At 42.9% G+C, this 13508-nt stretch overlaps 1 protein-coding gene across 2 annotated transcripts in view; it reads left to right on the top strand.

Moving 5' to 3' along the window:
- Positions 1 to 4451: 4451 nt before the first annotated feature.
- KIF13A (kinesin family member 13A) overlaps positions 4452 to 13508 on the top strand; it is a 103454-nt gene continuing 94397 nt past the window's right edge. For both annotated transcript variants that reach the window (XM_058800499.1, XM_058800489.1), the window contains exons 1-2: positions 4452 to 4630; positions 4847 to 4937. In XM_058800499.1, the coding sequence (XP_058656482.1) occupies positions 4576 to 4630; positions 4847 to 4937 (146 nt within the window). In that variant the 5' untranslated portion in view covers positions 4452 to 4575. The remainder of the gene's footprint in view (positions 4631 to 4846; positions 4938 to 13508) is intronic.

The raw sequence follows: 13508 nt of genomic DNA on the forward strand, positions 1-13508 counted from the left end.
GCCTGTTCAAAGCTATTTACCTTGTGTAGCTTTGAGCAGCACCTGTCAGGCAGGGTAATGTTTAGGTGCATATGTTCTGCATTTGTTCTTGATGCTGGCAGTTCAAACTACTTCATTTTTTTTCTGAGTGTCAGAAGAGCATTTGTCACTGCAGCCCCTTTCTGGGCCCAGAGTGTTGCCATAAATATGCTGGACATAGAGGACAATTTTCATGCCTCCTGCACAGCTTTAGAGACAGTCAAAACAGATCTTTGATAAGACAGAGGTGGCAACCATCCAGCCTGACTAACATCCAGCTTGAGTTTGGAGCAAGAAGGAAGTGGAAAAGCAGCCTGAAAAGTGTCCTCAGACAGGTCACTGGCTAAATACCTGCCCTCACACTCTTGTAAATTCAGTGAATCTGTCCAGCAGGGTTACTTGCAAAACCTAGTGATGTGTGACAGAAATTTGGTTCCTGGTGTGCAATTATGGGCAGACATTTGCTTTCCCAGGTGCTCTCTAAATGCATGTTATTAAATGAAAAATTCAAGTTTGCCTGCATAACAGGGCACTCATTTGTGTCCTGTCACAAATATTTTATCCCACCCCTCCAATATGAAATATTTCTCCCTTCCATAATGGCCATACTTCCTTCCTATGTGCTAAATGTTATTTTTAAAAAATGCATGAATTATGAGCCATTCTTCTTTTTCAACAACACAAAAAGTGAAAAATTTATCAATTGTTTTTGTTAAAGCTACGTTTTTTTCCTAACTTAAGTGTAATATATTAGATTATCTGTTGGTTTTATAATATTTATATATTATTTATATATTAATATTACAAATATAATATATTTTTGTTCATTTTACATATTTCTGTCTGGATGATGCTATAATGTGTATGGGTTCAAAATAGAGGTTTTTTTCTCTGTTAATTCAAATTCTAAAAAATGCTTTGTAAAATTTTGGAAATGCAAAACTCTTATTTGGGCCAGTCTTATAAAATACGCTCCTTGGGTTAAATTTAGTAGTAACAACCTTCATTGTAAGCATCTCTTGGATTTCAGGTGCTGTAAAATTAAACACTTTGTCTTTCTTTTATCACTTTCAACACCAAAAGAATAGCTCTGCTTTCCATGCCCCCACTGCTGCCAGCTCCTCCTCCCCTCTGGCTCCTGTGACACAAGATGAAGTTGGATGTGCCAGTGACAGCATGCATCAGTCAGGCACAGTAAGGTATGTGCTGGGGATGCTGCTGACAAGATGGATATTCTTGGCAGGCTCTGTGACATTTCTCCTTGCCCTTTGCTGAAGAAAGGAGGTCACTGGAACACCATCAGGGCTTCAGGCATCAACCTGGATGCACAGCATCACTCCTCCATTTCCATGTCATGAAGCAGAGCAATTGACCCTCCTGCTCAGAATATATGGGAAGACATGGGCAAATCACATCAAATCCCATTACCTGTGTTATGCCTTGGGAAGATGAGGAGCAACTGAAACTTCCCAGCAAACCAGAGGAAGGAGCAATGTTTTCTTTATGCTCTTTGCTGAACTGTGGATCAATGGGCAAATAGAAATGCTCTAAAGCAAGAAAGAAGAATGAAACAGATGGAAAACAAGAAAGAGACAAAGGTTAAATCTTTGCCCTAGTAAAGCTCCAAAATTCCGGTTGACTGCAGTAGTAGAGAGCCAGAAAAGAAGAGAGGGTGGAGGAAAACAGGGAGAGGAAAGGGAAATCAGGGAAGGATGGCTCCAGATGATTTTATCCCCATGTTTCCATCTGAGTTCGCCCCACCCACCATCAGTCTCCACTTTCTCCAGCTCTCATCTTTTTTCATTGCTGAAGCAGTAAGCTGTCATTTCTCATCCGGTATCTCCCATCCATCCATCAGCATGTCTGGGAGAGCTGGCAGCTAATTCCAATGGGTTAACAACCCATCAGTATCCCTTGCCAGTTCCCACGGGGCATGTAAACTGATCAAGTTAACAAATTCTGACAGGTGAGAGACATTCAGCCTCAGTTGCTACTGGTAGCAAAGAGAGATGTAAAGGCTTCCATATGGTATTCAACGGGGAGATACAATGCCAAAAGAGAAACGTCTCATCAGCCTGAATTCACAGATTGTTCTTTGATCTACCTAATAATCTCATGGGGCCTCTATAACATTACTGTCTTCCTATTCTGCTTTAATGGCAAAGGGTTAGGGGAGACCAGAAATGCATTCTGCTATAAGCATTCTGCCCAGTAGGTGTGGTCAGGTCGTGGTACAAATGTTGCCAAAAGCCCTTTCTTGAGAGGGCAGAAATACATGGCAGAACCAAGACAACATTTTTGGCAGCTGTTTCTCAGGGCACACTGATGTGAATGAAAGATTAAAAGTCCCCTTTCTCAACTACCTAACACTTGAATAAATCAGAATTTCATAAGAAGTGAACATTAGAACAAACTAGGTTGCATCTGCCTTTTCAAATAGTTTTGCACGGCAGGCTTTCTATACCTGCAAATGGTGGAATATAATTCACAAGCCTATACCAGACATTCATAAAAATTTCTTCCCAAGACTCTTCCCACAGCCAAAATCATAGTCAATCTCATAAAGACTCCCTTTAGTTTCTCTTCAGCTAATGTAATTGTTTTTATTTAATCTTGCAGTGATGTCGTTTTTCCACTAAGAGGTGGAAAATTGAGACGGAAGGGAGTATTTTCCCTTCCATCTGTTGGCTGTCTTCTCTTTCCCAGCAGTGTCCAAATTTCACAGAACAACTCCCTTTTTGCACAGCCATTTCAGACCTCATGCCTTGTCTTGAGCCAGCGCTTACTTTGATCTGGGTTCTTACAGTCTACAGCAGCAAATAGGATGTCTCATGTCAACATCACTCCTTTTCTTTACTCATTGGGCCACATGCTTATGATGCATTTCATAATGAACTTCATTCCTTATGCCTGCTTCTACAGGCAAGAAGTCCATGTGCACCAGCTACTCCTGCTAACATTCTCCAGATGCCCGGCTCTATTTGGTAACCTTTCTCTTCTTCTGTGCTAAGTGTATGTCTCGTTTCCTTTCAGCATTCCTGCGAGTTGTGACCATTTGGGACAGCCAGGCCTCCTCCAGAAACAGTCCTCTCAGTGGCTTTGCAGGGCTCTTCTGCTTTGGTGTGCTGGCAGCTGGGAAGAGGTTGATCTTCTAAGCCTCCCTCCATTGTTTCCACCTCTGTTTGAAAGGTCTGCTCTTTCTCAGTGCAGCTATCTATTCATCACTGGTTGTTCAGCCCGTTCTCCCAACAGTGGTTTAGCCCCAGAGTAGACAGAGTAATCCCATTTGGGTTTGAGCCTGTCTTCCATAAAGAAAATGTTACACACATCACTCTTTTGCACTGGGATTCCTGCCAGTTAGCTGCATCGATAATAAGGATTGATTCTTTGGAAGATATTTTACTGAAGTTAAGGAAACACTTCTGGGGAGTAAAGGTTTTAACAAGACAATTTGAAAAGAGCCCTATTGCATTTTTAACTAAAAACCTTTCTTGGCTTGCCCACTGGAAGCTCAGCCATCCTTGGAGCTCTTGGTTGCTGGATAAAACACCATTGTTTGTAAGGCTTTCCCCGAATACTGAACTGGCCACCACCCTGTCCTGAGTGTTTGGGCCGGCATTCGTCAGTGGTGGCCAGTCGCTGCCTGGAAGAGCAGGACAGCGCGGGTGATCCCGGCACTTCACAGGTTGCCCTTCCTAGCCAAGGAGGCGAGGCTGGAGCCCGAGCAGGGCTCCTTCTCCATCACCTCGACGTGCTGCACCGCTTCCAGGCCTACGTTACACCCAGGTCATCTTGGCTTGTGCATATTTTGTCAAAAGAGCATCCCCTGACGCTATAACATTTTTTCCGTGGCAGATTGCGGCTGTTCCTTTCCTTGCCCCAAGGAAACTCGATGTGCAGTGGGGCAGGCCGGTGTCTCTGCGGTGGCGGCGTACACCTGCACAAGGCAGGACGTTGGCTGTCGGCAGGGCCCGCGGGCGGATCCCGCTCCCGGCGCATCCCCGCTCCCGCCGGCGCCGCCTTCCCGCGCAGCGCGCATCCCTCCGCGCCTGCGCCCTGGGAAGCAGCGGCCGGCCGAGGATGGGGCGGGGGCAGAGGGAGTCTCCCCACGCCCCCGCTCCGAAGGCGCTCGGGTATTTCCGTCGCTCTCCGGCGCCATCGCCTTTCCCCGCCCTCTCGCCGCCTGCCTGGGCGCCCGCACTCCCGGCGGCGCGGCGGGAGGAGGCGGAGGCGGAAGATGGCGGTGGGGATTGGCAGGGAGGTGGCGGCGGCGGCAGCGGTTCTGCGAGCGAGCCCGTCGGCAGCCAGCGCCGGCGCGGCCCGCGGCTGAGCGAGGAGGCGGCTGGGGCTGCGCCGCCACCGCCCTCCCCGGCGCCGGACCCTCCTCCTCCTCTCCGCTCCTTCCCTCCCTCGCTCCCTCCCTCTGTCGCCTTCCCCGCCTGCCCCGGCCCTCCGCCCTCGCGCCCGGCCCGGCATGGACGCTGGCGCTCCGCCGTGTCGCTGCCGCCGCCGGCGCTGAGCGGGGCCGCCCGCCCGCCGCCCCCGGGAGCGGGGAAGATGTCGGACACCAAGGTGAAAGTTGCCGTCAGGGTCCGGCCCATGAACAAGAGAGGTAACTGGGGTCTGGGGGCATCTCGGGGCGGGGGCGGCACCGGGGCGCGGCGTCCCCCCGCGTTCTGCCCGGGCTGGCGGAGGACGAGCCCCCTCGCCCGCCGGCCCGGCCCCTCGCTCCCGGGGAGCCGGCGGGGGCCGAGCTGCAGCGGCGTGCCGGCAGAAGGGGGGTGCGCTCGCTCGCCCTGGCTACAGACCCCGCCGTGTCGCCTTGCAGAGCTGGACCTGAATACCAAGTGCATCGTGGAGATGGAAGGGAACCAGACCGTGCTTCACCCGCCGCCTTCCAACGCCAAGCAAGGAGAAAGGTAAAACCCCGAGTCGCCGTGCCCCGAGTGGAAGCCCAGTCCCGGCTCCTCCGCCTCGCCCTCGCAGACGCCTCGCTTGGCTTTGTCAGGGCAGTGGCGGGGTCCCCAGGGTGTCGCTCGGTGCTTTTCGGGACTGCAGTGGGAAGGACAGGCGAGCGCTCACGGGGCTGCCGCGTTGGGATTGCATCCGTGGGAGGATAGGCTAGTTTCTTTACCTGGCTTCCTGGGGGAGTCGGAGGTACCCGGTATGGAGACAGAAGATCCCTGTTAGTCTCCTGGGTCTAGAAGTTGATTCTTGATTGACTGCTCAAAAAAGAAACTGTTGAGTAGGTAAGGATTTAGACTGTGTGTGCTGTTTTCAGAAATTTCCCTTGCGTGTAGGCTGTTAACAACTTGGTGTAACCTGTGGGGGAACAAAAAGCAGAATCTGATTTTTATGCTACTGATGTTTTTTTTTAATATGTAACTTTGTTTACTAGGCTTTAGCCTATTTGCATTTGAAAAGGCTGTAATTGCTAGATCCTTTATTAATTCAGTGTTGTTCTGTGAAGTAGCCTATGAGAATATGCTAAAATAATTTTGAAATCTGGCATTTAGTTGTGATGCCCCAGTAAAGAATACCCTTGGAAAAAATCCAAAATACCAATGCACTAGACTGTAAAAATAGATCAGAACAGGAAAAGATTTCTTTCCTTTGAGGGAGTGTGGGGAAAGACAGGGAGGTGCAAGGGGAATAGTTGTGTTGTATGCTCGTGTGTTCAGTTACCTTGTATTCTTATCTGCTCGGTTACCTGTTGACTGCTCAAGTTCAATTGACCTATTTAATGCCAAGGAGTGAGAAATCATTTGAATGGGGATAGAGATTTTCAACCTAGCACCTTCCTACTACTTAAGCCTTTTAAAAACATTAGTTTTTACTCAGTTCATAATAATTATGAAGAAAATGTAGTGTGAGAATATTAATTTTTTTGCAAAGGCAGAGTGTTATGCTTTTGTAGCTTTCCAGCAGAAAAGGCTGAGATGTTTTGTATTCTTTCATGTCCAAGGTGTGAAGGTGCTTCTCACATTAACCCATGTACTAGAATATAGCAGTAATCACACCAGTTTATTTTAGATCCAACTTGCATTGTCTTCAGAACCACTGTTGTAGCTAAAGTGCTGGTCTGCATCATGAAAGATCTGTGTTTGTTTCCTGCTTTTTTCAAAGATCTTTGTGTGATCTTCTATAAGTTGTGCTGCCTCTCTGGGTCTTAGCAGCTCATCTGTGAAATGGAAATCTTGGGGTTTTTTAAAAACTATTTTGTTTTAGAATGTATGTTTGTTTGTTTTTTCAATAAACAGGAGTTTATTGAAGAGTGTACATAGCTTCTATCACAACACTGGTGTGAAAAGATTCAAAGTGAATGGAATTGACAAGTATGAAACATAAAATATACATAGTTTTTAAAGCAAAACCAAAACTAAGATTAAAAAATCACTTTTTCAATAGACTCAAGAGACTAAGAGCCAGGTAGTTTAATGAAGATCTGGTAATGGGGCAATTTTGCTTGTTGTGCACATTGGCCTGCAGGTAATCAGTGAGAATGTGCAGTGACTGTCTTTTGACAGCTTGTGTGTCCTGTGTTTATCAGGCTTTAATATTTATAAAATATATAAATTTTCTTGTTGGGAACTGGCTTCTGTTTCTATGTCAGGAGCCTTATGGGTGAGCTGTGACGCTTGTGTGCGACCTCACTGTCGGCAGCTGTGCTGGCAAGGGATCGCTGTCCTGCCTGCAGCTCAGTGTGAGGTTGGAATTTGGCTGGCTGCTAACTTGTGTGTTTGAAACAACTGCCAGATGTGTTAGTGGAAAGAACAGGCCGAAATACTGATCAGAAGTAACTCTCATTAGTGCAAACACAGTTTGGGTGCCTGCTTAATGGCAGACGTTGTGTGTAACCTGTCAAGATGCCAAATGGGCTTTCCAGTGCCTCGTGAACATCCTCACCTTTCCTTCAGTGCTTAACTGCTGGTTTGTTTTTTTTACTCAATATAAATAGTTTAATTTCTCATGATGAGGAATGGATTCTGTTCTTCTGTGTGTACCCACCATAGAGTGTCTGTATAAACTGGCTCTGAATTGCTGAGTAGTTGCTGCTTGTACTTGGATTGATGCCTTGGCAGGGTTAGAGATGTCAAACGGATTTTTGGTTTTCTTTGTGTAGCTTGTTTTTATATAGCTTAACTGGATTTTTCTTTCAGAGCAACCATGTCATTGCAAAAATGATTTAATTTGTTAGGGTGATTAATTGGTCTTTCTCTATTCTATGCATTATTTTAATATTCTGTTTAGTCTTACCTTTTCTTTTTGCGTTTTATCTTTTTATATGGAAATTTCCCTTTTCTAGCTGAATGGAAGTACAAGTTTGTGCTGCATTTTGGAATAAGAATAAGTAGCCTTCTAAAGCAAATTTGGTTTCCAGGGCTGCTTTTTTTAATTCAGCTGAAGCCAAGAGACTATAGGGTGTAGGGAGTAGAATTCAGGACCATGCTCTTTATTTGCTTTGTTCTCTCAGATATAATTTAAAAGCTACTGACAAAATTTTCTAAAGTAAAATTAGGTAACTCTTTAATAACTATAAAATTATAAAAATTTGCTCTTGGAAGAGCATCCAAGGTTAGTTAAATCAGATTTTACTAGCTTTTTCTAGGCTGTACGGAGTTTTTGAATTAAATCTAAATTCAGTTGCATTATTTTAATTAATCTTTAGGCACTATTAAGGATAGTTCTGAAGGATTTTAGATGGGCAAGTAATGCTAGTTTTACAGGTGATGTAAAAGCCCTAAAATCCCAGACAGTGCTGTCATTTGTCCAACTTTCATTATGTATTAGAGGTAAAGTTGTAACCATAAATTAGAACAGGATTCTGACTGCGTCTTCTGCTAGACCACACAGCACTCACACGGTAACAAACACAGCTACAAAATAGTAATTGTTATTGAATGCAAGTGTTCTGTCTTTTTATAAGCAGCAGGCCTGCTGTTGCCCACAAGCACATGACTTCCAGTGTTCTAAACTAATGAAGGAGGAAAACCAGAACATAGTAAAACTGAACAGTCAGAGTCTGAAAGGCACAGGAAAATCTTTATCAACTGAAATAATAGGAGACAGAGTTCAAAAAGGAATGGTTTTCATTAACTGCTATCAGGTATAATCTCTGGTGCTGGCAGAGTATTGGAAGTTCGTTGTTGGACTTCATACCTTTAACCCATGTTTTGCTTTTACTGGTAGCAGTAGTTTCCTTTATATGTGAAGTGTACTTGTGTGTTCTTTTAGTTACCACTCATGTCTCTCAGGCATTTCCTTCCCAAACCAATATAGATTGCCATTTCTTCCCAAGAAGAAAGTTTCTGGGAGCTCTGATTTTTCTCCTGTCTTTACCTAGCAGCCTGAATTTCCTTTCTCAAAGTACTCTCTTCACAGAAAAAAAAACCTATTGTAACTTACAGTCTTTTAGAAATGGGTATTATGTTTCAAAGCCAATTGAATACATCCTGTTGTCCTGCTATAAATGTTTGTATTTGGTTGTTGGCAACAAGGTGCCGTATTAAAATGTAACTATGAGATAATTACAGAGCCACAGACAATCCTGCAAAATGATTGAGTAATTTTTTACAATAGAGATTTCACATCTCTATATCTACCAAAGATCTGACTTTACATTACGGATGTTATTTTTCAGTAGGACAAATGAGGTCTTGCTGGGTTGGTTTCTCCTCTGTTTCTGATTGTTAAAATATGTTTTCCTTCTTTCCTTCCTTTCCTTTCAGCTACACTTTCTAACACATAGGATCTGAAAAGTTTTATTTTAGCTCTCTGATAACAGTTCTTCATGACATGATTTTTCCTTTAGTAAGCAAAATATTTGTCTTGACAGAAATAAACAAGGAACCATGGAAACAGTAGAACTGAAATGCTATTTCATCTGTAGTTTTAACTGAAACACAAATTCGTTTATTGGGCAATTCATTCCATTAGAGCACAGTAGCCTGTTGCAAACTTTGCCTTAATAAAAATCTCAGAGCAGAAAATAAGAAATCCTCAGACTGTAGAGCTGAACTCAAAATCTTACTTTTTTCTGAAAGTATCTTTCTTGCCTGTCTTAACTCTTAAAAAAACCCCACCATTCTGTGACTTGTTTGTTCTGTCCTCTTCCATCCTCATTTTGATAAGACAAGTAGCACCAAAGCCCAATTCTACTTAAAAACCCCCTCTTCTTATAGTGCTAAATGACTGAAGATTCCACAATACATGGGGGCTTTCTTGTTTTTTTCATGGGTTTAAGCTCTTTAATAAAATAAATAGCTGGGAACAGATGTGTTTCTGAGTTTATCTAGTTTTTGTAGGTCATAATACTTTCAAAGATTAATATCTGAAGCACAGATTTCATCCCTAGGCAGCTTGTCCTAAAACTCTTGTTTCCAGAAAACAGCTGTTGCACCTTCTGCTTTGGAGAGAACGTGATTTTGGATGGTCTTTAATACACAGTCCTTCCCTTGGTGGTAGCAGTACTTCATGGTTTTTGATATCTTGCTTTGAGTAGCATCAGAGGTGAGAGAAAAGCGCTGTTGGAGGCCTTCATGATAATGGTAACTTTTTCAAACTGAAACTTCTGGAAGCTGAAATAGGACAGCTGCTAATTAGTTCTGTATCTGAAGGAATGACTAACCAGACCACGCCTTTGATGTGTGCACTTCAAATTATCACCTGTCAGAGGTGGATCATAAAATAGTAGAAGGCAGCAACTTTTATCTTTGCAGGAAATTGTAAAAGTAATCTGACTTTGACCTCTGTAACTTTCCTGTTAGACATCAGTGTTCAGGATGGGAACTGTTAGCTTTGAACCTTGGCAGAGAAGATGGATTTGAATTATGTGTGGTTGAAAAATGTCATTTTGGGAGCTACATTTGCATTGCTTTAATCCATTCATGCCTCAGATGCAACACTAGATGCAGTTCCTTGAAACTGCTGTTCTAAAATTCCATGTAATTTGGAACACAATGAGACACAGACTTGTAGCCCAAAATACTGTATGGTATGGTTCTTGGTTCTTCATGAGGTGGCCTGAACTGTGAGTAAATGCAACATCCATTATTTTAATATGTTTATAAAATCCAGACTGCTGATTGGACCTTGTGATTTGCTCTTTAAGTGTGATTCCTAGAGGAAACTACTGTTGAAAGCTGTTGGGATCACGGGTAAGCAGCCTGTAGTTTGTAGCTGGCAAAATTTCAGAATAAAAATAGATAGCACGTTTGAGGAGAAGGAAAACTGTTCTTTGAATGACCATGTTTAGGCAATTGTTGCTTTGTAGCTGTTCTGTACTTTTGGACTACTGAGTGTTATGTTCAAATATTTCTGAGTAGAACACAGTTGAATGAGGTGCAGCTTCAAACCTGCCCAGTTTTTCTCTTTTGCTATGTTTGAAGTACCTATGTTGTGGGACAGGAAAGTATGTGTAAAAAGATCAGTAGGCCTATGGATGTGCTTAGCTACTGTGTTTAGAAGGTACAGCTATGCGTGCATATGTTTATTTCTGCAGCCAGGGGTGTTTTTGAGCTCTGGATTACTAGTCACTACACCTTGAATATGTTGTCTATTGAAATGAAATGTGAATTTTAAAAAATTGCAGCTCTCTTAAAATGGAGGAGGATTTTTGTCCATTTTGGGGGGATGTAAGGCCTAAAGGAAAAAGTTTTATTTTTGCCTCCTTACCCTGTTAGTGTAAACAGTTGTCTTGTTTTGAAAACAAGATTCTCTGTTCTGTTGTGCGTCTAGTAGGTTTATTAAATGTGCACGTGGTAAGACTCCAGACTTCCAATTCACTGTACTTCGATAGTTAAAAAATTAGAGTTAAATGATGCTTGTAAACATGGTGTAACCCAGGTGTGGGTTAGATTCAAGGTACTTCAGGAAGTGCTTTAGAAGCGCTGGTGCTGCAGAACCTGAGCTCAGGGAGCAGCAGTGCACACCAGCTGCCCTTCCGTGCAGCTCTGTGTGCCAGCAGAGCTGGGGCGTGAATCTTGGCACAAAGCGTCAGGGACAAAGCGAATCCTTCTCAGTCTGATCAGGCCTGCAGGGCAGCATGTGCAGGCAGGCAGCTGCTGTTCAGGCATTCAGCATGGTGCTACTTCTAGTAGTAAGATTAGAGCTAAATCTTTAAATTGACAAATGCACTTGTTGCTGTTGTATTTGAGACTTTACCAGATTTAAACTCCTGTGCTCCTCTGTTGCAGACTGAGTAGTGGTGGCTGCCTCTGGCTGCAGTGCCAGTGTCTCCTGCACAGACACACTGTCCTTAATGATTAGAAAGTACTGCAGTGCCTTTGCTTATTTGGCCTGCCCTGGGCATGGTTTAAATCTATTAATGGAAACAATTACTGCCTGCTCTAGCGAGATGCCAACAGCTTGTGCAGGTGCTCTTGCTTAACTGAGTAATTTCTCTGGTTCTTTGATATTTGGGGAGATTTTCTGTTACTGGTGGCAGACTGAAGAAGGCTCTTTAAGGAAGTGTTAAGTGTTGGCTGGAGACAGTGAGTGCAGCCTACAACAAAAAGGTCCCTGCTGTGCAATGATGTGCACCACAGGACTCAACTCTTGAATTAACTTGTGACCCAAAGCACCAAGTTAACTAAAACAGTTGTGTCCTTGCCTGGAATTAATTTTGCTCTGTGTGTTACAAGAGGCAGTACAAGGGCCATAAGTTTGTCTAGCCAGTACCTGACTTTGTATGTTGATGTGAAATTGGTCATTAGAGTGTGAGGTCTGATGGAGCTTGATGGTGTGTGCCTTTGTGGTTCTTCTCTGTGAAGCTTGAGACTGGTGTTTGCTGAGGGCTGATAGAGAAGCTCAGTAAGTTGTCTTAGAAATGAAGGTCAACCAGAAAAATGCATTGCTGACAGGAGTTGAAAATCAATGACTTCAGCTCAAGATATCCATGTTGATGAAGAGCAGGAGTTACACAAGCTGTTTTCAATGCCAGAGGAGAGTGTCCCTTTATGTAATTTCTCATTTTGGGAGAAAAGTGAGTAAGTGGCTTTCTTATAATTTTGTGCTTGGTTAGTGTTATCATCTGTAATTCTGGCCTTTTTTTATGATAGTTGCCTTCTAATATAAAATTGTTAGTTAAAAAACCCAACCCTCAGCCATCAAAACATCTATAAATTCATAATCATATCCTTAACTAGTATATTTTGTAGTTACCAGCCACACCCTTAATTTGGCATTTTGTTACATCCTAAATAGTGACATCCTGTAGAAATATTCCTGCATCATCTTTGGATAATTTGAAGCTAATGGCTCGTAAGGTGGAACTTTTTCAATAGGAGGTAATTTGAATGTTTTGTTTCATTTCACTTGGATCACCATAGGGAAATCTGTAGTCACAGCCCCTCATGAAGTCCCTGGCAGCTTATCATCCTATAGTGACTTATTTCTTATTTAAGTGTTATAACTCAGGACAGAAATTTATACCACAACTTCTGTTTTGATGAGTTAACCCATGAATATATTTTGGTGTTTATTAATGGTACAGCGCTTATTTTGAAGTGCATCAGTCAGCAGAGCAGTGGAAAGATGTGCCTGAAACATTTCTGGGTGCTTGTGTTAGTGCATGGTACCTAGCATGGTTAATGATGATGCTGCAGTTGGGTGCTGAGAGGCCCACTGTGCACTAGCAGCAGGTTCTCTACTCAGCTGTTTCTTAAAAACTCTCTTGGTCTCCACCAAGCCTGTGCTGCTGCCTCTTCATGCTCAGTAACAGCATAGACAGCGGGCTAGTAGTGACTGGAGATTCATGGTGTCACTGCATCTTCTTTTTGCAGTGTGTATGTATATTCCAAGAATTTTAAGCATTTCATAAACATGAATCAAAGCAGCTGCTGTGGCTGGAATGGCATGCTTATCTCTGCATGTACTTAGGGAGATACTGCTCCATATGTTTCAAAAAGTGCCAGGGTGTATTGTGAACTGTAAACTTTCTATAAAGTAACTCGATGCTTTGTTTTTAAAACACATCGCTGAAAATGTCAACACTTGAATATTTTTTCCTGAAATTTCTTTGTATTAGAGAATGTTTTAGGCTTACAAATACAATGAAAAAAATACACATAATATTTTATTTATTGAGCTTACATTTCAGTTTATTCCACAGTCTCTTTTCAAACACAAATGTCAACCCAATTAAATAGTGTATGAAAGCCTCTCGCCAAGATTATATTTTCTTCTAGTGTAAGGCTTCAAAATTCTGAATCTGTCTCTTGAACTACTGCAATAACTTTTCTAGTGTTAAATACTAGTATGTGGAACAGTCTGTTTTGCTCAATAATTCTTGAATGATGACAAGGAACAGCAGATCTTAGGTAAGAAACTGGACGATTTGATACTTCTCATTTGGTTTCCACTTTCTGTCTGACTTCATTATTGAAATTATGTCCCATGTAGCTGAGGTGGACTTTCATAAACTTGATTCTTTCAGAGCTGAAGCAAAAAGGATTGGGTGAGGTTGAGGGGGCAATTTATCTGCCAAATAA

Source organism: Ammospiza caudacuta, chromosome 1 (assembly GCF_027887145.1).
Source record: "Ammospiza caudacuta isolate bAmmCau1 chromosome 1, bAmmCau1.pri, whole genome shotgun sequence".
Lineage (NCBI taxonomy): Eukaryota > Metazoa > Chordata > Aves > Passeriformes > Passerellidae > Ammospiza > Ammospiza caudacuta.